Below are 23,362 nucleotides of genomic sequence, written 5' to 3'. Positions count from 1 at the left end.
GTAATTTGGAATTATTGTTTTTTGGAATTAATGTGATGTAATTGGCCTGTTAATAAAAATTATTTTTAAAAAAGAAGAAACTCACTTCACTCCAAAATCAGACTGGTAAAGGCAGGAAAAGGTGCACAACAGCAAGTGATGATCGAAGAATGGAGAGACTGTGCCCACGTGACAGAAGAAAATCATCTGGGTGTATAGAAGACGACATGGTGCAATGTAATGTGAAGTTGAGCGCAAGGACTGGTCTAAATGCTAGAATTCTAAGGAAAAAGCCATTGTTCTCTCTCAAGGAAAGGTTGAAAAGATTAAACCCATGGTATATGGGCAGCGGAACAATGGGATAGTGTTATTTGGAGCGATGAGACCCAAATCTCCTTGCTTGGTTGTGATGGCCTGAAATATGGGAGTAGAAGAATCAAAGATTTACATCCTACATGCATTACACCGACCGTGAAACACCCAGTTAGTGTTATGAAATTGTGTCATTAATGGGTGTCACGGCTATAATTTGGCCGCTGTTTCTTTAATGCTAAAAGAACTAAGTCAGCATGAGTCAGCGGCCTACAATGACTCATGCAACCTTTCACCTAATTGTACCTGTATATATAGAGTGGTCAATGTTAGTGTTGGGTGTGGGTTGGTTGGTGAAATCTGGTAGTGTTGATGTGTGTACAGTTGGTCGGCTGTTTTGCAAATAAAGACTTTTAAGAATAAAAGCAGAAAATACTCTGCAAGGGCACTCTTCTTGTGGACTCCTTTATGCCGACAAGGGTCTGAGGACCAGGCTGAGGAGACAAAGGAAGTCATACACTGACATTGGAAATGTAAATTTCCCAAAATACATAAATGAAATACTTGAGCCCAAACTGAAGCGTTCTGCATGTGATCTTTCCCCATATACTGAAGCATTTACATATGTTTGCATAAATATTTGTTTATTTATTTTATATTTCAACAGAATTCAGCTCCATGTCATGTTGCTGCTGTGTGCAAAAGGTCGTTTGAAGATAATAATATTCCACTGCTGGAATGGCCTGGGAATAGCCCAGACCTTAACCCAAGTGAAAGTCTATGGAGCCGACTAAAGAAACTTGTTAGTCTGAAGCCACCCACCAATAAAGCCTAATTAATAGAGGCAATAATTCGGTCTTGGTTTCACATTATTCCAGCTGCAGAACTAAAAACCTGGTTCGCTCCATGCTAAGGCCGTAATTAAAGCTAAAGGTTACCAACTTTTTTCTTTATGACTGCTGTTCTAATAAATACTCCCTCATAAAATTTCTTGCATTACATTCTTCATTAAATTATCTTTCCATTGCTATATAATTTTATGGTATTATTCCCCAAAAAGTGGTGTTATGAGCCATCAAATCTCAGAAATGCACTTTTCATAAAAGGTATCCACAATTTTGGCCACTAGTATAAGTTGATCATTTTAAAGTTAATGTACTTTTTATATGCGATCAGATTGTTATTATTTATGTATCATGTTTATATGTGTGTTGGAAGCAGCCCAGAGTGGCTGGAGCAACCCAGCCAGATGGGCAGGATATAAATAAAAATTATTATTTTTACTATTATTATTATCACTGCTACTACTGCCTGAGATTCAATAAGCCTGGCTCTGCTCTGGGATGGATTTTGTTTGGCCCAGTCATGGCATCCCCTCCATCTCCAGTGTCAGTCATCTCTTTGGTCAACCCAAGACTGACAGGAGCAAAAACAAAAACAGAAAACCTGATAGAAGCTGCTTATCTTTCCTAACAACTCTGAAGCTGACATTTAAGATGCCTGGGCAGTTCAGATCAGCCCAACTGTGGTAGAGGGAGGCAGAACTAGAGGAAAATGGTTCATAGAAAAAACTGCAATTTGCTGTTTCTTGTGGGGGTGTTAGGTTCCCAGGTGTTGTAGGGGGCGCTGTGAAAATATATGAGGTTTGTCACATAGAGGTATTTTTTGAATTTCTAGTCAGATAGGACGATCCCACAGGGAGCCTTACCAAGAGAGGCCACGATCCCACGATTCTCCTCCATGACGTCCTTATGCAGAGCTCTCTGGTCAGGATCCAGCAACGCCCACTCCTCGTCCGTGAAACGAACAGCGACCTCTTCAAAGCACACTGGACCCTAAAAGAAAAAGGGAAATGTCCTCCTCTGAGACAGCAGAAATATGATCTGCTACGCAATGCTCTGTGGTTTTCTTCCTGTTAATTGCTGTGTTATTTCAATAAGCTTGCTTTGCTGCACATTTTAATTATGGGCACCTATTTTAATGCTTTAATTGAATTTTTTTTTCTGCTTTTAATTACAGGTATTCATCTTTGTGCAAATAGGTGGTACTCCAGCTTATGTTTTGCACGTTATTCTGCCTACGCAAGCATTCCAGTTTCCCCGATGGAAGGATCCACTTTCTCCTCTCCTTGTGAGTTGTTCTGGGGAGGTTCCCTTCCAATGCCCTAGAGCCAAATTCAAGGGGTTCATGGAGGCATGGAGAGGGGGAGGAGTGGGGGGCAGGCCCCATTTTGCAACGGATGGGGCTGGTTAGGTGAATGCTGGCCACTATTTGTTCTCATCTGTTCACTGCTTAGAAACCAATTTTAGCATTCAATGATCAATTTAGAAATAAAATAAGCCTAGTTTGGATATCCATCTGTCTTGGATGATCTTTCAATGCAGGAGGTTGGACTTGATGACCCTTGGGGTCCCTTTCAACTCTAGGATTCCATGAAAACTGCAACTACAGATGAATCCTACTGGCGACATTCAGAAGGCTGGTGTCAGAGTTATATGGGAGGGAAATCCCACAGTTCACAGCTGGAGTTCACACTTTCTTAGCAAGAACACGATATTCACAGACTTGGCTGAGTTTCGGGCCTCATGAGAACAGCAGCTCATTCCCTGAGCCTCTTCCTGCACAAAAACAGTTGCAAAGAGTGAAGGCTCCCGGCTCCCCACAGCTTTCCAAGTCCCCTCCTCTCTCGAGCTTCTTGCAAGCAATTGAACAGTGCGCCAGTGTGCAGCCTGCCTTTGCTCCTCCATTGTAAGCCATCTGCTGGCTCTGAGAGACAAGCAGGGAGGGTGGCTTCTGGCAGAAGGAGAGGGAGCCCCCAGTAGCTCCTCCTTCTCCTGACTCACCTCTGCCTCTCGACCTTCCTCTCCCACTCGCTTCCTTCCTCTTCTGCCTCTGATTCTGCACAGCATTCTGCCACAGAGACTCCCAGCTCACTAAGCCCTGTTACTTCTTCTGCTTCTGACACCTCCTCTTCCCAGGCTTCTCCCTCTGACCGCTCATCCTTCCTCCACCTCCACTTCTTGGACTCTGAGCCATCTTCCCTTCCTGGTTCCCTGGCTGCTTCCTCCCACCACTCCTCTGTGCCCAACCAGTCCATGACATTGCTCCATCCCTCAGCCTCTGTCCCCACAAGGCAGCTTCTCCTGACCTGATCTGGTTCCACAGCCACTGCTTCCCTTCTGCCCCCATGAAAAGGCGGATAAAGAGGTCTTGCTGCCATCATTCTGTCACCTGCAAGGGAAAAAGCATAAGCAAGACGCCAGGAGTGCCTGCTTCTCTCACAGGTGAAACAGGGCATCTCTAACTACAAATGGGCCTTTGAGAAAGACTTACCTGCTGAAAGCATTTGGATGTTTGTGCCCATTTCATATGTTAGTTGTCCCTTCCTCTGGACCCCTCTTCCCAACTGTCACCCCCCAAAACAAGGTGAAAAGAACCCTCAGATGAGTTGGAAAACCAACAGAATGAGACCAAATGGAGTAAAACCACCTTCCTCCTTACCCAATGGCCTCTCTCTGGTGTCCAACGGAGGCCTCTCTGCCTCACAGGAATCCAGGTCCATTTCTGCAAAGATATCCTTTCCCTGAAAAAGAAACAAGGATTCAAAACAGAGAATGGGGGAAAATACTAGAAAGAGAATGACAAAGATAAAAACATTCAGGGTGTTAAATCTCATTCCATGGATGTCTTCCCAGAAAAAGCATGGGCCATCAATTTCTCCAAAATGATCCCTTTTCTGAAAGAAAAACAAGAATTCAAAACAGTAAATGAAAGGTGAGAAATATTAGAAAGAGAACGCAAAGACAGATACTTTAAGGGTGTTAGATTTCATTCCCCGAAAACAGATGGGTCATCAGCAGACCATTATGGGATGTTCTCTGTTCTGTTTGGAGCCCCTTGGGAGTATCCAGAGGAAAGTCTCTCTCACCTGCTTTCTCTCCTCTGCCTGACTCAGGAGGAAACCTTCGGCCAGGGCCACCGCCTGGGAACTGGTCTCCGCTCCACAGTCCCTCACCCAGCTCTCCATCTCCAGTGGAAGGACAGCCAGGAACTGCTCCAAGATCACCAGGTCCAGCATCTCAGCTTTCGTGTGCCTTTCTGGCTTCAGCCACTGACGGCAAAGGTGGTAGAGTCGGCTGCAAACCTCTCGGGGTCCTTTGGCCTCCTGGCAGCAGAACTGCCTCCACTGCTGGCTCTGCACCTCTGAGCGGAGGGTGTCCTCCCCACTCAGGATCTTCTGCACAGAGTTTTCCCAGAATCCCCCACTGCTCCCAGTTTGGATGGCATGGTCCCTTCCTGCTCCAGGACTAGCTGAGTCTTGCTCATCCATCTGTGCTGTCAGGAAGCCTCTTTGAGATCAGAAGGAAATCTTTGGTCTTCTGCCAAGTTCTGTCCGTCTTAATGAAAAGCTCTAGGAAATCCTACAAAGCAAATACATTGTTCTGTTACAGAATTTGTAGGTCAGTAGAAGAAAAAGATTCCCTGAGCAAGCATGGATGAGTCTTGCTGGGAACTAGGGCTGGACTGCACTGCATTCCAGACCATGAGCTATCTTTTTTGGGGGGGAAAGTGGAGTAAGAGGAGAAGAAATATGTCTCTAGCCTTCTAGCAATGCAAAATGTGGAGGCAACAAATGTTTGCTCTGAGGGCCAGGTATGTATCTGGCCAACCCCCTGAGGGCCAAGTGGGCGGGGCCAAAGACACCTCTCTTGAAATTTAGGCTGGCAATTTATTATGATTATTCTATTAGATAGCTTAACACACACAGAGCCACGGATGCCCAGGTCCCTGAAGGCTCAGTGAGTAGCAGCGCCCATTTCCGGCTGCTTTGCCAGCAACAATCCCTGTGGGAGAGAGAGGATGTGGTCCTGGGATGCCCTGCTCTGGGTGCGAGGGGATTGCTGCAGTGGCCTCCGTGGGGAGCTGCCCTGGGAGACACTGGGAAACTGGTCCCCAATGCAGCAGTCAGACTATGGGCTGGGATCCCTCTCTTTATTCCTGGCCTTTCTCTCCCACCATTTTTTTTTTTGGGGGGGGGGGTCTAGTCCACCTCCTCGTCCCGCTTTCGAAAACCATTTGCAGATGTTTCCTCTGTTGTGCAACGAGGCTGAGCGATGTCACACAGAGTTAAAGTCCCAGGGACTCCTTTGTTTAAAGAAGGGAGATTTTTTCTGAAAGGGGGGCGGAGGGTCAAATGAGTTTGGGATCCTCTGATCTGCAGGAAGGAGAGCGTGGCAGACCTGGCCCCTCCCTGGCAGGACCCTCTCCTCCCTGACTTGGGGTCCCCCCCCCGGCTGAGCAGATCAGGCCCCCCAGGCCCCCTCCCCTGCTGCAGCCCTGGGACCCCCACCAGATCCCAGAGAGAGAGGAGACTCACCAGATCCCAGGAGAGACACCGAAGCGGGAAAGGACTGGGGAGGGAGGGGCCTTGGCTCTGGAGGACCTGCCCCCCCTTGCTTCCTGGCCTCTCTAGGAAGGCAGCTCGGTTCCCTGTAACCCTTTCAAAGCCGAGTGTCCCCCCCCCCCCCCGCTCAGCCCTCTCTCACTTGGCAGAACCTCAGATTTCTATCATTTTTTATGGATTTCGGGGGGGGGCAGCTTCCCACCCCGGCTCCGCCAATGGCCAGACACCCTTTTGGGGGTGAGGCTCTTGGCTGGACTCTCAGCATCTCCCTCCTTTCATCAAGAGATCTCAGAGACCTTTAAAACACAGAACACATGAGACGCAGACCGATGATGCCTCACCTCAAATCCTTTCAAATCTCCAAGTCTGCTGCTGCTGCTGCCCTGAGTGCTGGAAGGAAGACCTGCTCCCTGCAAGGCCTTTTCCCACCTGGCCTGGGGGGTGAGGACCAGACTCCCCCTGCTCAACAGAAGAGACTCCTGGGAGGCCGGAGGGACATTGCCCTGCTGTGAATCCTGGGGAGCCCAGACTCACTGGAAGAAACTCTGGGGCTGGGGCAAATCTTTTAAAATGGTTTTTAATCTGTGGCGCTTCCAATGTTGAGTCTTGGATTTTTCCTCTGTTGGGGGTGGGATAAACGTTTAGTTCGGGCTGGGGATTAGTTTAATTTCAGTATAAATGTAAGTTGTTGTGTGCTGTTCTTGTTTTTTAAATTAGTTTCTACTGACCTACTGTATAGTTATTATATAGTTTGTATTTGGTTCTTAAGAAGAGGGGGACAGGACTGCTGGGGAGTGGGCCCCACCCAACAGAATGGCTGGGGCAAGTTCTACAGGCCACAACAGATCTCAGTGATCACAGAAAGGAGGAGGAGCTATGCTAATGTCATTACCGAGGAGGCAGGTTTAGTCGTTGTTTGAGGACTATCCCTGCCTCCGGGTCTGGTGGATACTGGAAGGATACTGGAATCAGCAAGGGAGACCCACATCTTAAAGTGCTGCTGTGCAATGCCAGGTCAATGACTCACAAGACAGCTGTCATCCATGACTTAATTGTGGATGGAGGACTTGACCTGGCATGTGTAACAGAGACTTGGTTGGATGAAGCAGATGGGCCTGTTCTTGCCACTGTTTGTCCACCAGGTTTCTCTTATGCACAGCAAACCAGGTCATGTGGGCAGGGAGGGAGGGTTGCAGTGATTTTTAGGAAGTCATTAGCTTGTACCAGGCGTCCTATTAGGAAGACCCAGTTTTCTGAGTAAGTGTTCTGGAAGTTGGGCCATAGGGGCAGTACAGGATTTCTTTTGGGGTTCCAACCTCCCCGCTACACCAAGGATTCCCTGCTGCTTCAGGTTGTGGTGGATGTTCTCCTGGAGACACCTAGATTAGTTGTCCGAGGAGATTTTAACAACCATGCTGACATGACCTTACAAGGGGCCACTTAGGACTTCATGGAAAGCATGGCCTCCATGGGGCTGTCCCTGAATAAGTCTGGCCCAACTCATAGTCGCGGACATGCCTTGGACCTGGGGTTTACCTCTATGGATGTGGGTGATCTGGTACTAAGTGAAACTGAAACAAAAGAAGTGTATTGGTCGGATCCTTGCAGGAAGGTGGGACCAATTCGGATGACCCACCCCCACCACTTAATGGATCCAAATGATTTTCAGAGAGTGGTTGGGGATGTTTTATCCCATGTTGATGGCCTTTCAGCTGATTCCCTGGTGTCCCGCTGGAATGTAGAGCTAATTAAGGGTATTGACTGTCTGGCTTCGAAGTGCCCTCTCCGATTGCATGGAGGCTGGACAGCCCCATGGTTTTCGCCAGGGCTGAGGACAATGAAGCAATCGCTGAGACGGTTAGAGCGCCGGTGACGGAAAACTCATTCTGGATTGGGCCGGACACGGGTTAGAGCTCAACGTCAAGCCTACCAAGTGGCTCTATTGCATCTGCAGAAAACAGCAGCAGGCGACTCTTTCAGGTGGTTCACAATTTAGCGGAACCACCTGCGACATCGGGGCCCAGTACGGGCCACATGATCTCCTGCAATGATTTTGCAAAGTTTTTTGCAGATAAAATCGCTCAGATTCGGGAAGAAGTAGACTCCACCGTGGGAGCAGGGCCAGGGCGGGAGAGTGCTAGAGTCCTGTCTAGTCAAGTTGTGTGGGATCAAATCCAGTCTGTTACCCCCCAGGATGTGGACAGGCTGCTTGGATGAGTGAAACCAACCACTTGTCTCCTTGATCCTTGCCCATCCTGGCTTATAAAAGCTAGCCGGGAAGGACTGGGCGATGGGCTTCGTGAGGTGGTGAATGCTTCCCTCCGTGAGGGAGCCTTCCCAGACCTGCTGAAAGAGGCGGTTATTAAACCGCTTCTTAAAAAACCATCTTTAGATGCGGCCACGATGGCCAATTATCGCCCAGTCTCAAATCTTCCATTCTTGGGCAAGGTAACTGAGCGAGTGGTTGCTGAACAACTCCAGGCACGCCTGGAAGAAGCGGACCATTTGGATCCCTTCCAGTCGGGATTCAGGCCTCATCATGGGACTGAAACTGCCTTGGTCGCACTGGTTGATGATCTCCGGCGGGCTAGGGACAAAGGTGAGAGCTGTTTCCTAGTTCTGCTGGATCTCTCAGCGGCGTTTGATACCATCGACCATAACATCCTTCTGGACCGTCTTGAGGGGCTGGGAGCTGGGGGCACTGTCATACAGTGGTTCCGCTCCTTCCTCCTGGCCCGTGTTCAGAAAGTGGTGGGGGGGGATGAGAGTTCAGACCCCTGGGCTCTCACTTGTGGGGTGCCTCGGTTCTGTCCTCTCCCCCATGCTTTTCAACATTTACAAGCAGCCACTGGGAGAGATCATCAGGAGGTTTTGCTGGATGTTCATCAGTATGCGGATGATACCCAGCTCTACGTCTCTTTTAAATCAGAACCAGTGAAGGCGGTGAAGGTCCTGTGTGAGTGTCAGGAAGCGGTTGGAGGATGGATGGCGGCTAACAGATTGAGGTTGAATCCTGACAAGACAGAAGTACTGTTTTTGGGGGACAGGAGGCGGGCAGGTGTGGAGGATTCCCTGGTCCTGAATGGGGTAACGGTGCCCCTGAAGGACCAGGTGCACAGCCTGGGAGTCATTTTGGACTCACAGCTGTCCATGGAGGCACAGGTCAAATCTGTGTCCAGGGCAGCTGTTTATCAGCTCCATCTGGTACGTAGGCTGAGACCCTATCTGCCTGCAGACTGTCTCGCCAGAGTGGTACATGCTCTGGTTATCTCCCGCTTGGACTACTGCAATGCGCTCTATGTGGGGCTACCTTTGAAGGTGACCCGGAAACTACAACTAATCCAGAATGTGGCAGCTAGACTGGTGACTGGGAGCGGCCGCCGAGACCATATAACACTGGTCTTGAAAGACCTACATTGGCTCCCATTACGTTTCCGAGCACAATTCAAAGTGTTGGTGCTGACCTTTAGAGCCCTAAATGGCCTCGGTCCAGTATATCTGAAGGAGCGTCTCCTCCCCCATCGTTCTGCCCGGACACTGAGGTCCAGCTCCGAGGGCCTTCTGGCGGTTCCCTCACTGCAAGAGGCCAAGTTACAGGGAACAAGGCAGAGGGCCTTCTCGGTAGTGGTGCCTGCCCTGTGGAACGCCCTCCCATCAGATGTCAAAGCAATAAACATCTACCTGACATTCAGAAGACATCTGAAGGCAGCCCTGTTCAGGGAAGTTTTTAATATGTGACATTTTAGTGTATCTTTCATCTTTGTTGGAAGCCGCCCAGAGTGGCTGGGGAAACCCAGCCAGATGGGTGGGGTACAAATAATAAATTATTATTATTATTATTATTATTATTATTATTATTATTATTATTGAGAACCAGAGCAGGGACTCAGACCTGCCCTCCTTGCCCCCCACTCTGCACTCTCGGATGTGGAGAAGCCCTCCCTTCGTGAGGAACTGACAGACTGACTTTTGCCTTTCAGCTGCTGGAGGAAGATCAGCTGTACCTGCTGGAGGTGATCCAGAACTGCCAGGCAGCTCAGCTCAGGGGGCTCCAAAGCCAGAACGGCTCCAAGCAGGAGGCGGCCAAAGCCATCCTGATGAGTAGTGGGTGGTGTGGGGGACCGCCATGGGGAAGTGGGGGAGGGAGGGGCTTTGGGGACGGGGTTGTCCGTCTGCCAGAGAGGAGTACCCTACTGGCTTAGATTCACGTATCCTGTTTGAAAGGGGAATCATCTTAGGGACTTCTTGTGAAAATCTGGGTCAGGAATGCTGTTCCTGGAATGGACAAACACACAAGACGTAACTGGGTGTGCAGTCACATAAACAATACTCTTCTATATAGTCTTATCACATTATCAAATGTTTATCTTGCACATGAACAACACATAAAGTGCAATAATATAGACGAGAGCCAGGGACTCTTGAGATTACACCGGACAAGAGTGTACACAGAGACTGAACATGGAGCCTGGCACACTTCCGTTGCGAAACTCTGCAAGCTATCCGTGCCTCCTGCAAAAGTCCTCCTCAGGCCTCTTTCTCTTGCCGGTAGCAGAGCGAAACACAGCGGTGAGAAGCAAAGTGCAGCACGTGTGGAATAAATCAGAGCAGACACAAGGCAGTCCTTATCTACTCTTGTCTTTAATCATGAAGAATAACACCATAAATTCAGACCTGGCGAGAACTGACACATTCTCCCTTTCGCATGGCGTCCGAGAGTCAGACTGAAACACACGGAGTCAAACCCCTCCCTTAAGTGTTTCTAACCACGCCTCAGGAAAGAGACGTCACCAGAACTCTTTAACTCTGTGAGTTCTGAAACCATTAACACCCCCTCTCGTCACGAATCCTGAGGGAAACTGTGAACCCCTATTTACAGACCTCTTTGAGTTCAACTCACCTCCCATTGCCTTTTGCCTCCCACTGGCATCCATCCCAGGCAATTGTTGAATCCCTTCCACACTCCCAGAATCACACTGTGCGAAACCAACCCACGCACTGGTGACCTGAAACCTCTCCGGTGGAATCCCCTTTGTGGTCCGAGTTGACCGCCGGAGCACAACCTCGGGCGCTCCTCCTGACCCACTGGGGTCAGCAAGTGTGTCTCCAGCAAGCTCAGAAGACTCCCCCTCTGACTTGCTGCGTCTTCGGGCTTCCTGCACTTGGCTAACAGGAGATGAAGGCTCACTCTTGGGTTCCCTCTTAACCTGTGGAGAAACCCACCCCTGTGCTTGACCATCATCGGCAACCTGGTCTTCAGCAACAGGCTCCGCCTCTGCCTCTCCTTCCTCCCTTTCTTCCTCCCTTTCCTCCCCCTCAGAATCGGACAGACATTCTGAGAGAAAATCAGGACCATACCTAGGTTGTGACCAACCACCCTGCTCAAAGAACTCAGCATGCTTGCTGACCAGCAGCGTGGTCTGATCACCTTCTGGGTATGCAAACTTCCACCCATTTGTTGCAGGATCATACCCACAGAAAATCATGTCCTGGTACCTAGGACCACCCTCCTTCCGTTGCGCTGTTGGTATTGGCACTGAAGCCTTGGAACCAAACGAACGGAAGAAATGCACCTGTGGCTTCCTCTTGTGCAACAGAAAATACGGTGTGTCACCTACATCGTGATTGTAGGACCTGTTAAAAATAAAGCTGGCAAACTTCCCAGCCTCACTCCAAAAGCTCTGAGGCAGCCCAGAGTCACACAGTAAAACCCTGACAGCTTCAGCCAGTGCTTCACTCCTGTGCTCTGCCACGCCTCTCTCTTGAGGAGACTTTGCACCCGTCACCTGGTGACGAATTCCCTTTTCCTTGAAGAACTCCTTCAGAGCAGACCCAGTGAACTGTGACCCACGGTCGCTCCTGAACTCTTGCACCTTGGTGGAGAACCTTAGTTCTACCTCCGCAACCCAATCCTGGATGAGTTGCGCCGCCTCTCTCTGCGACCTGAGAGAAAAAGACCATAAATTCTGAGTAAAATCATCCGCTAACAATAGCAGAAACCTGGCCCCACCCAGACTCTCACATTTCATTGGTCCTGTAAGGTCTGTGTGAATCAACTCAAAAGGTTTTGTGGTTACCCTCTTTACCCCGGGAAACCTGCACCTTTTGACCTTGCTGCATGCCCTGCACACTAGGGATCCCTCACATGGCGTGATTTTACAACCTTTGGTGCAGCCTGGCAACCTTTTAACATCCTCCAGACAAGCATGAGACATTCTCTTGTGCCATACATGAACACATGAATCATGGCTGGGAACACTAGCACACTGCGCCTGTGCTTTCCCTGCATTCCCACCACCCTCCAGAGGTGTTTCCAGAACAAAGAGATTGTCCTTGCTCTCCACGTTGACAAGTTGCTTCCCCCCTCTGAAAATGGAACAGGTATTATTTTCAAAACAAATTTTGTATCCCTGCTTCGCCAGAGCAGAAACCGATAACAGGCAACACTTCATCCCTGGTACAATGAAGCACTCCAGCTCAGCCTGCAAAACAGAAACATAGACATTTGCTGCTTTAGATACATTTCGTTTTGTCCCGTCAGCTAATTTACAAGTCATTCCAGTCAAAACAGCTCTGCAATTCTGCAGCTCCCCAGCAGATGGCGTTATCAGGTGATGACTCGCTCCTGAATCCAACACCCACTTCACAGCTGTGTCCCTGCTGGCATTGTTCTGTAGCGTTGCCATGCCAACAAACGTCTGGCTGCACCTGTCCTTGGCAGCGTCCGTAACCGCAACTTCCTGCGTTGCTCTGAAGACTGGACTTATCTCAGATTTCCCAGACAGCTCTGCAGCACGTATCTCCCTCTGCAGCAGATGGCTGGCCTTGAAGCCTTCAGCACCTTCCTGTTTCCCAGGCTTCGACTCACGACGCAAACAACTCTTGGCAGCCTTTGGAAAAAGAGGCTTCACTGAGCTTTTACCGCTCACCGCCCCCCCACTGCTCACAGGGCTCCCAGGACGCTTTCCTGCACCCCCAGTGATGGGTAAAGGGCCCCCAGCAGCTTGCCTCTCTCCAAGCTCCTCACGCAGACATGTTGCATCACCCACGCAGCTTTTTGACTCTGCTAAATAACTCCACTCTAGCCACGAGTTAAGAGTTAGTTTCGCACACGGCAGCTTGAGCTCAAAGCCGTGTTCCTGGGACTGAGCCATCTCCTCCTCCCCGGGGGCTGAGCTTACTCACGTCTCCCGGCTCCGGCAGATCGGCTTCTCCTCCCAGCGAGCTCCTTCCAGCTTCAAAGACACAGCTCCAGAGCTCCAGCTGGACCCCAGCAACTTTCCTGCTGGCTTCCCCCACACGTGGGACGTTCCTGCAATGCTTCAAAGCTTTGGCGAGCTTCCATAACCTCTTGAGATTACACCGGACAAGAGTGTACACAGAGACTGAACATGGAGCCTGGCACACTTCCGTTGCGAAACTCTGCAAGCTATCCGTGCCTCCTGCAAAAGTCCTCCTCAGGCCTCTTTCTCTTGCCGGTAGCAGAGCGAAACACAGCGGTGAGAAGCAAAGTGCAGCACGTGTGGAATAAATCAGAGCAGACACAAGGCAGTCCTTATCTACTCTTGTCTTTAATCATGAAGAATAACACCATAAATTCAGACCTGGCGAGAACTGACACATTCTCCCTTTCGCATGGCGTCCGAGAGTCAGACTGAAACACACGGAGTCAAACCCCTCCCTTAAGTGTTTCTAACCACGCCTCAGGAAAGAGACGTCACCAGAACTCTTTAACTCTGTGAGTTCTGAAACCATTAACAGGGACTCTGTGGTGGGGGCAGCGGAGGGCCGCTTTGGCCCTGACTGGCCCCTGACCCAGAGACGCTCTTTCCTCCCGCAGAACCTCAGATGTTACGCCCTTTGGGAAAGCGGGGAGGAACAGAAACTAGCAGCCAACAGCATCCCTTCTCTGCTGGCCTTTGCCCGAAGGTCCCCCCATCTCAGAGCAAGTAGCTCTCCCTCGTGGATTCAGTCCTTTCATCACTTCCATCTCCCCAAGAGACTCCCAAGGCTACTCATCCTCTGCAGTTGAGAACAGACCTGACTGAAAAGAACGGCTTCCTCTTCTGGTGACACCAGAGAATTCTAGAAGACATTCACCCTTTCCATAGCATTATGGATGCACGATTCCCACAGACAAGTTTCTTGGCAAGACAAGGGCCTTGCTGGCATGAGAAAATAACAGGACAAGAAATAGAGGGTGCCATTCAGAAGATGCAATTGGGAAAATCTCCAGGACCAGATGGTTTGACCGCCAGATATTATAAAGCGTTGAAGGAATGGTTAGTACAACCACTGAAGGAAGTATGTAATGAAATTTTGGAGGGGAAAAAGGCACCGGAGTCGTGGAAAGAAGCCTTTATTTCACTTATACCGAAAACTGAGACTGAAAAGAACCAGGTTAAAAACTACCGCCCTATATCATTACTCAATGTGGATTACAAAATTTTTGCAGACATTATGGCAAAAAGACTGAAGAGAGTGTTGGTAGGGGAGATTCATAAGGACCAAACTGGCTTTCTTCCAGGGAGACATATGTCGGACAATGTGAGGAACATTATAGACATTTTGGAACTGTTAGAAGTGGACATCAATAGGAAGGTTGTTTTAATTTTTGTGGACGCGGAGAAAGCCTTTGACAATATTGGGTGGAGCTTTATGAAGAAGAATCTCCAAGGGATGGGGGTAGGTCAAGGGTTTGAAAACGGTATAGGTGCAATATATTCTAAACAAAAAGCAAAGTTAATTGTAAACAATGTGGTTACGGAAGAAATATCTATAGAAAAAGGTACACGACAGGGGTGCCCAATATCCCCTTTACTTTTTATATTAGTCCTGGAGGTTTTGTTAAACATGATTAGAGGAGACCAGTTGGTTAAAGGAGTACAAGTCGGAGCTAGACATTACAAGTTAAGGGCATTTGCAGATGACCTAGTACTGACTTTGCAACAGCCAGATACTAGTACTAAAAGAGTATTAGAACTAATTGAGATATTTGGTCAAGTAGCAGGATTTAAACTGAACAAACAGAAAACGAAAGTGTTGGACAAAAATTTAACATTGGCTGAAAAAGAGAAGTTTCAGAATGAAACAGGTTTAGTGATAACGAAAAAAGTAAAGTACCTGGGGGTAAACTTAACATCTAAGAATGTGAATTTATTTAAGGACAATTATGACAAATGTTGGACAGAGGTAAAGAAAGATCTAGAAATATGGTCAAGATTGAAACTCTCTTTGTTAGGTCGAATTGCTGTTATCAAGATGAATGTATTGCCTAGAATGTTGTTTTTATTTCAGACATTGCAGATTTTGGACAAGATGGACTGTTTCAAGAAGTGGCAGAAAGATATATCTAAATTTGTCTGGCAGGGCAAAAAGCCCAGAATAAAATTTAAGATTCTAACTGATGCAAAAGATAGAGGGGGGTTTGCCCTGCCGGACTTAAGACTCTACTATGAATCGGCGGCTTTCTGCTGGTTGAAACATTGGCTACTTCTTGAGAATACAGACATTTTGGATCTAGAAGGGTTTGACAATAGATTTGGTTGGCATGCATACATATGGTATGATAAGGTAAAACTGCATAAAGGTTTCAAAAACCATATTGTTAGGAAAGCATTATATAATGTTTGGATGCGGTATAAAGATTTATTGGAAAGTAAAACTCCCAGGTGGTTGTCACCAATGGAAGCTAAAGAGGTGAAAAAACTTAATATGGAGTCTAAATGGCCAAAATATTGTGAAATTTTAGAACAAGATGGGGAAAAAGTTAAATTACAGAGTTATGAGAAATTAAAGTCCAAAGTGCGAGATTGGTTGCACTATCTTCAGATAAACGAGACATTTAAACAGGACAGGAAAATAGGTTTCCAGATGGAGAGGTCAAAATTAGAAACAGAACTGTTAGAACCCAATACTAAGAATCTGTCGAGAATGTATAATCTGCTGTTGAAATGGAACACACAGGACGAAACAGTGAAATCAGCTATGATAAAATGGGCACAAGATATTGGTCATAACATTATGTTTGCTGACTGGGAACAGTTGTGGACCACCGGTATTAAATTTACGGCATGTAATGCCTTAAGAGAAAACATTATGAAAATGATGTATAGGTGGTACATGACCCCAGTCAAGCTTGCAAAAATTTATCATTTGCCCAATAACAAATGTTGGAAATGTAATGAGTCTGAAGGTACTTTTTATCACCTTTGGTGGACCTGCCCGAGGATAAAAGCTTTTTGGGAAATGATCTATAATGAAATTAAGAAGGTTCTTAAATGGACCTTCCCTAAAAAACCTGAGGCTTTTCTCCTGGGCATCGTCGGCCAATTGGTGAGAAGGAAGGACAGGACGTTTTTTATGTATGCGACCACAGCAGCAAGGATTCTTCTAGCAAAGTATTGGAAGACACAACAACTACCCACACTGGAAGAATGGCAGACGAAGGTGATCGACTACATGGGACTGGCGGAGTTGACTGGCAGAATCCGTGACCAGGGGAAAGAGACAGTGGAAGAAGATTGGAAGAAATTCAAAGTTTATCTTAGAACTTGTTGTAAAATTCAGGAATGTTAAAATGTCAAGGGGTTGGGAAACAGAGAATTGCAGCTGTAATTAACAATATTAGAAGAACTTAAAAGAAATTGAATTGAATATTTAGTTGTGAGGAGTTGCTGAAGAAATATAAAACAAGGATGCAGAAAAGGGGAGGTATGGGGAAGTCCGGAAAGTAAGGTTTATGAAAAAATGGCTATGAAATTATACATGTTTATATGTTTGTATGTTGGTGTATTGTGTATTGTTTGTTTTTTTTATTTTGTGTTTGGAAAATTAATAAAAATTTATTTAAAAAAAAAAAAAAAAGACAAGGGCCTTGCTGGCCATAGAGTGTCCTCCTCAGCATCTCCAAAGAAGGAGCTGGGTTGCAAGAGCTGCAGCAAGGGGGGGGGCAACCCAGGCTAATGGGGGGGGGCTGTCTAGCTAGGAAAGCAAGACCCAGAGACAGTTGTGGGAGACCCAGAGACCAGCTTCCTCTGTGCCGGAGCCAAAGCTGCGAGAGATGGAGAAGCCAGACCTGCTGGGGGTGTCCATGCTGTGAGCCCCTCCATCCTACACTCTGGTTGAATTTGTGAGTAAATAAAACTATATGGACCTGGGGCCCCTAGAGTCTCACTGCCCAGAGATGGGGGTAGTTTGCAAATATGCACACACACGAAATAATTTGTGCCTGTGTTCCTAATACATAATTAAGCGTGAAGAGCATGTCATGTGCTTTAGCAACAGCCCTCCTATAAATAAGGAAATGCAACCTCTGTTGCTGATTTATGAAAAAAGCAGCAAGGGGATCTTCTCGGGTGTCTCATGAGGTCTGTGGGGCCCTTCAAGAAAGAGGAGCCATTTCTGTGCCCTGAGCCCCTGTCAGAGAGAAAGGCAGGACAACAACAGCAACAACAACAATTCTGGTGCACATTGTTGAAAAGTTCTTGCCCCTCCCGATCCGCTGCCCCAAATTGCACTGCAGTGAATTGGGCCAGAGTCCAGCTTGCCAGGATCAAAGAACTGCAGAGTTCTGAATCAGACCGTCAATCCATCTACCTCAGGATGGCCTACACTGATTGGCAGCAACCGCTCTCTGGGGTTTCTCTCCCAGCCTTACAAAACACTCGACAGACTCCATCCCCGTGAAGCTGTGGATGAAGAACATCTGAGCCAGGCAGGCCCCATGGCTGATCTCCCCAAGGCCAAACCAGAAGATGGCCAGTGTCTTGGGCAGGGTGGAGGTGGAGAGGCCCAGGTCGATGGCCGAAAGGACGGAGAGGAAGTAGAACATGGGCTGGTGGAGGCTGGCTTCCGTTTTGATGATGAAGAGGATGGTGCAGTTGCCCACGAGAGCAACGAGGTAGCCAAGGCAGAAGGGGATGGAGATCCAGGAGTGAAGCGCCTCTAGCCCCGGGACCCCCAGCAGGATGAAGGTGGGGGAATAAAAGTGGGTGGCATTAGACAGTGGCATTCTCCTCCTGGACCCAGCCAGAGAACAGGTCACTGCGACCCTGCCATGAAGAAGAAAACAGGCCAGCATTTTCCTCCATGGCTCCTCATGGACACATAGACCCTTGCCTAGCAATCCTGTTTCATGTTAAGAAAACAATTGTGTGTTTGTGTGGAGGGGATGAGCCTGCTAGCTGGATTTGGCCAGAGTGTAGGTCCCTGTGTCCAAACAAAGAAAATGAAAAAGCAGTCTGCACGCTGCTGTATGAGGACCTTTCCTGTCTGCTTCTCCTCTCCCACCCATCAATTCATTGGGCCAATTTAGTCTGACAAAGCTGGTGGGGGTGGCGGCTCTCCACTTTCCTCATCCTGTACATGGTTCTGTATTCTTCTGTCGTGTGTCCCCCCCCCCCCCGCCGCCACATTTCCCACTAACGTCTCCTTCATCAAAACCAGCCTTTCTCTGCGGGGAACCTGATTCCTCCACCACCACACGCCCTGATCTTCTCATTCACCTCTTGCAGCTCTACAGTGACCAGAGCTGGACATTCCAGCTCTCAACAAGGTTAGTCAATGAGTCGCCAGGGGGAGCAAGGTCCCGCAAGGCTTGGCGGAAATGCTGCTTTCTGGTCAGCCAAGTGGAGTCAGATCTGAGAGATGCTCCTCCATCCACGATGCAGCTGCCAGTAGACCTTTGACTCTGTGGCTCAGCAGAGCACACCTTGCTGTGTTGATCTGTAGGTGAGCTGGCAGAACAAAAGGTCCTATAAAGGTGAGTGGAAAGGAGGGGGAGTAATAGAATCATAGAATGGACAAGTTGGAAGGGACCACAAGGTGCTTCTAGTCCACGGTGCTTCTAGTCCAACCTTGCTGTGTTAATCTGAAGGTGAGCTGGCAGAAAGGCAAAAGTCAGGCTGTCAGTTCCTCACGAAGGGAGGGCTTCTCCACATCCCAGAGTGCAGAGTGGGGGGGCAAGGAGGGCAGGTCTGAGTCCCTGCTCTGGTTCTCTCCAATACTCACCCCTGGGAGAGGGATGTGCAACCGCAGCACATCTGCAAAGAGAAGGACATGGGGACAGGTGAGTCCGTCCCTGAGCACCTGGCAAGGCTATTCCAAGAGTTTTCTCCTGGGTTCCAAGTCCTACGGCAGGGAAGGAGGGACATCCCAAGCCTTGGGGGGCCAGTCCTGGCCTCCTTCAACCAGAATGTGGCTCCCCAGGCTAACAAGATGGTCAATATCCAGTTCCACTCCATCCTTTTAAAATTAAAATAACAAAATGGATCCCAACTTTCAGAGCATGTAAATCACATGAGTGGAAAGACCCCTGCTCCACTCACAGAAATAGGACTGTGCTTCCTTCTCCCACCCTTGAAGTAAACGTCTATGTAACGAAAGAGAATTGACCCAAGTCTGCCTTTCTCCGCCATCCTCAGCTTCGCTCTTCAAGCCAAAAGACAACACTTCCTGTAGTGATCAGGTGGGATTGCTATGAGGATTTATAACAAATATAGAGTAAGCCATCTGTGTCAGCAATGAAAGCATTGCGTTGACTGGGTTTAAACTATTTTCATATGATTCTTGATCAATCCACTCCTCTGCATCCCTGTTCCATTTCTCTTTCTTCACAAGTCACGTACCCACTTAGACAGGCAGGCGTCCTGGGTCATCAAAGACAGGGGGCAGTTTCTTTGCTGTAGCTTTTCTGATATGTTAATCTTAGGCTGTTAATCTTAGGGCCAGGAAACAGGTCCACATAAAGGTAATAATGATTGTTGTCCTCCTGGCCAGACAGAGAGTACACAGAGACACAGACAGAGATTATTATACGCACCCTTCCCAGAGTCTTGCTGGTTCAAGCCTCTGTGTGTATTCTTATTAATCAGAGTTCAATCTTTCCTTTACTTTGGGAACGCCTCACTTCCCCGTCCCCGGGCGAAACCCCCTGGCCTTTCATTGGTAGAGCTGCCACCACGCCAGTAGCGTTTACCTCAGCAGGGACTGACTGAGTGGGCGGCGAGATGCTTTCAGCCTCGGACACTTGGCGGGTTCTGAAATGGCCATGCAGGCCAAATTCATGACTCTGGCGAGCTGGATGAGGACTCCTGGCCTACACTGACTGGCAGCAGCTCCCCAGAGTTTCAGGCAGGGATTTCGTCCAGCTCTTGCAGGAGATGTCAGGAGTTGACCGTGGGACATTCTGCATGCCAAACAGATACTCAAGGACTCCCCATATTTCACTAGCCTTTCAATGTTATGCTATTAGCAATCGTGGAGATTCCACCTGCCTCTTTCGAAAGGAGAACAGTCACCTGATCAATTTAATTAATTAATTATAATAATAATTTATTTATACCCCAACAATCGGGCTGGGTTTCCCCAGCCACTCTTGGCGGCTTCCAACAAAATATTAAAATACAATAGTCCATCAAACATTAAAAGCTTCCCTAAATATAATAATAACAATAACCATCCATTTTCAGTCCATTGAATTAGCAATTAATCATTTCTGGACAAGGGAATGGCATACTTTTGTATATTAGTATAAAAAGCATGCATAGGAAAGTATTACTCATTTATGACGAGAATAGGATTTATTTATTTTGAACTTTGCTTGGTTCCTCCTTGGCAGCCAGTGCAATGGTTTCAGCAGGGCTAGAACTCAGGACCCGCTGCCTTGAGGGACATCTAAGAGCAGTTGGGCAGGGAAAGGTCTCCCTTGGTGGTGGACTCTCCTTCCTTGGAGGTTTCTCAGGAGAGATCGGACGGCCATCGGCCATGGATGCTTTAGCTGAGATTCCTGCATTGCTGGGGTTGGACTAGATGACCCTGGGATCCCCTCCTATCTCTCCACTCCTGAATTCTAGGAGGAGCTTCCTTGCCTCCTGCAAAGCCCTTTTCCCTGCAAGCTCTTCCTCTGGTTTCTGGCCAAGGGAGGGAGATGCTCAGAGTCCAGCCAAGAGCCTCACCCCCAAAAGGATATCTGGGCAGTGGCGCAGCCAGGGGGGCAGGTGCCCCCTAAATCCATAAAAAATAATAAGAATCTGAGGTTCTGCCAAGCGAGAGAGGGCTGAGCTGGAGGGACTCGGCTTGGCAAGGGTTAAAGGGAACCGAGCTGCCTTCCTAGAGAGGACAGGAAGCAAGGGGGGGCCAGGTCCTCCAGAGCCAAGGCCCCTCCCTCCCCAGTCCTTTTCTGCAAGGAAGGGGGGGGTGTTGCTTTGTGTCTCTGCTGCAAGGGCTGCCTCGCTGCCCCCTCCTGGGATCTGGTGAGTCTCCTTTCTCTCTGGGATCTGGTGGGGGTCCCAGGGCTGCAGCAGGGGAGGGGGCCTGGGGGGCCTGATCTGCTCCTGCAGGGGTGGGGGACCCCAAGTCAGGGAGGAGAGGGTCCTGCCAGGGAGGGGCCAGGTCTGCCACGCTCTCCTTCCTGCAGATCAGAGGGTCCCAAACTCATTTGGCCCTCCGCCCCCCCTTTCAGAAAAAATCTCCCTTCTTTAAACAAAGGAGTCCCTGGGACTTTAACTCTGTGTGACATCGCTCAGCGCCATTGCACAACAGAGGAAACATGTGCAAATGGTTTTCCAAAACCAGACGAGGAGGTGGACTAGCCCCCCCCCCCCGAAAAAAAGGGTGGGAGAGGAAGGCCAGGAATAAAGAGAGGGATCCCAGCCCAGAGTCTGGCTGTTGCATTGGGGACCAGTTTCCCAGTCGTCTCCCAGGGCAGCTCCCCACGGAGGCCACTGCAGCAATCCCCTCGCACCCAGAGCAGGGCATCCCAGGACCACATCCTCTCTGTCCCAAAGGGATTGTTGCTGGCAAAGCAGCCAGAAATGGGCGCTGCTACTCACTGAGCCTCCAGGGACCTTGGCATCAATGTCTGTCTGTGTTAAGCTATCTATTAGAATACTAATACTAAATTACCCACCTAAATTTCAAAGGAGATGTCTTTGGCACAACTCACTTGGCCCTCAGCGGGTTGGCCCTCAGAGCAAAGAAAAACGGACCCCACCCCAGGAGTCTGCCTGGAGAGCGGCAGAGAGTCCAAGTGCAAGAAAAGGAGACAGAAGCAGGGGAGTGGGGGTGGGGGGAAGCAACTCCTGAGGACCCCCGGGTGAGGACCCCCACTAGAGCCAAGCATCCATTTTCCACAAGATACAAATGACTTCCTTGTCAGTCAGTTCTGACTTCATGCATTGACTGGAAGGCAGGAGCAACAAGGCTGATTCATCTCCCAGAAATCCCTTCAGTTGCCTCCACATTCTGCATTGCTAGAAGGCTAGAGACATATTTCTTCTCTTCTTACTCCTCTTTACTCCCCAAAAGATAGCTAATGGTCTGGGATGTGGTGTAGTCGAGCCCTAGTTCCCAGCAAGACTCATCCATGCTTGCTCAGGGAACCTTTTTCTTCTCCTGATATTGTACAACTTTTGTAACAGAACAATGTATTTGCTTTCTAGGATTTGCTAGAGCTTCTCATTCAGACAGACAGAACTTGGCAGAAGACCAAAAGGTTCCTTCCGATCTCTCAGAGGCTTCCTGAGAGCACAGATGGATGAGCGAGATACAGCTGGCCCTAGAGCAGGAAGAGGCCATGTCATCCAAACTGGGAGCAGTGGGGGGTTCTGGGAAAATTTTGTGCAGAAGATCCTGAGTGAGGAGGACACCCTCTGCTCAGAGGTGCAGAGCCAGCAGGTGAGGCAGTTCTGCTTCCAGGAGGCCAAAGGACCCCGAGAGGTTTGCAGCCGACTCTACCACCTTGACCGCCAGTGGCTGAAGCCAGAAAGGCACACGAAAGCTGAGATGCTGGACCTGGTGATCTTGGAGCAGTTCCTGGCTGTCCTTCCCCCGGAGATGGAGTGCTGGGTGAGGGAGTGCGGAGCGGAGACCAGTTCCCAGGCGGTGGCCCTGGTCGAAGGTTTCCTCCTGAGTCAGGCAGAGGAGAGAAAGCAGGTGAGAGAGACTTTCCTCTGGATACTCCCAAGGGGCTCCAAAGAGGATGGAGAACATCCCATAATGCTCTACTGTTGGCCCATCTGTTTTATGGGAAGGCATCCATGGAATGAGATGTAACACCTTGAATGTTTTTGTCTTTGTCATTCTTTTACTAATATTTCTCCCCATTCTCTGTTTTGAATCCTTGTTTCTTTTTCAGGGGAATGATCTCTTTGCAGAAATGGACCTGGAGTCCTGTGAGGCAGAGAGGCCTCCGTTGGACACCAGAGAGAGGCCACTGGGTAAGGAGGAAGGTGGCTTTTCTCCACTGGTGTCATTCTGTTGGTTTTCCAACTCATCTGAGGGTTCTTTGTCACGGCTAAAAATTGGCAGCTGTTTCTTTAATGCTTAAAAAGCTGGGTCAGCATGAGTCAGCGGCCTGCACCAGGTTGTATATATAGAGTGAGAAATGTTAGTTTGGTTTGGGTTGGTTGGTTGGTGAAAGCTGGTAGTGTTGATGTGTGTGAGAGATTTTGACCAGCTTCGGCCCATCTGAAGCTGATACAGGCTTTTCTTATCTTGAGCCCAAGCAGAGTAGTCCACACAGCAGAAGGATAAGCAGTATGTGCCACATTCTTAACTTTATTTCCACTCTATGGTGAGAGAATACAAACATGCAACTTGCCTCTGTGAGAGCAGAGAAGCAACCTGTCTCTCTAACAAAGAAACCGAGAGAACAGTGAAAAACAG

At 48.7% G+C, this 23,362-nt stretch overlaps 3 protein-coding genes across 8 annotated transcripts in view; 2 read left to right on the top strand and 1 right to left on the bottom strand.

Moving 5' to 3' along the window:
- LOC308475059 (uncharacterized protein) overlaps positions 1-23,362 on the top strand; it is a 343,827-nt gene that overhangs the window by 138,099 nt on the left and 182,366 nt on the right. For 2 of the 6 annotated variants that reach the window (XM_081001830.1, XM_081001831.1), the window contains exon 2: positions 22,138-22,630. In XM_081001830.1, the coding sequence (XP_080857956.1) occupies positions 22,229-22,630 (402 nt within the window). In that variant the 5' untranslated portion in view covers positions 22,138-22,228. Of the gene's footprint in view, positions 1-20,494; positions 20,977-22,137; positions 22,631-23,362 lie in introns of those variants that run through there. The other 4 variants (XM_081001833.1, XM_081001834.1, XM_081001828.1 and 1 more) reach the window with 3 other exon arrangements.
- LOC308475087 (uncharacterized protein) overlaps positions 1-23,362 on the bottom strand; it is a 171,835-nt gene that overhangs the window by 40,911 nt on the left and 107,562 nt on the right. The window contains exons 3-5 of the mRNA XM_081001920.1: positions 4,220-4,712; positions 3,793-3,874; positions 3,440-3,522 (exon numbers count right to left, since the gene is read on the bottom strand). Coding sequence (XP_080858046.1) covers positions 3,440-3,522; positions 3,793-3,874; positions 4,220-4,621 — 567 coding nt within the window. The 5' untranslated portion in view covers positions 4,622-4,712. The remainder of the gene's footprint in view (positions 1-3,439; positions 3,523-3,792; positions 3,875-4,219; positions 4,713-23,362) is intronic.
- Positions 5,911-23,362, top strand: part of LOC308476324 (uncharacterized protein) — a 43,596-nt gene continuing 26,144 nt past the window's right edge. Inside the window, exon 1 of the mRNA XM_081003863.1 lies at positions 5,911-7,510. The gene's annotated coding sequence lies outside the window, so the exon portion shown is untranslated. The remainder of the gene's footprint in view (positions 7,511-23,362) is intronic.

This window comes from Podarcis pityusensis (genome assembly GCF_964106645.2).
Source record: "Podarcis pityusensis genome assembly, chromosome: 4".
NCBI lineage: Eukaryota > Metazoa > Chordata > Lepidosauria > Squamata > Lacertidae > Podarcis > Podarcis pityusensis.
This window is presented reverse-complemented; position numbering and strand designations above follow the sequence as displayed.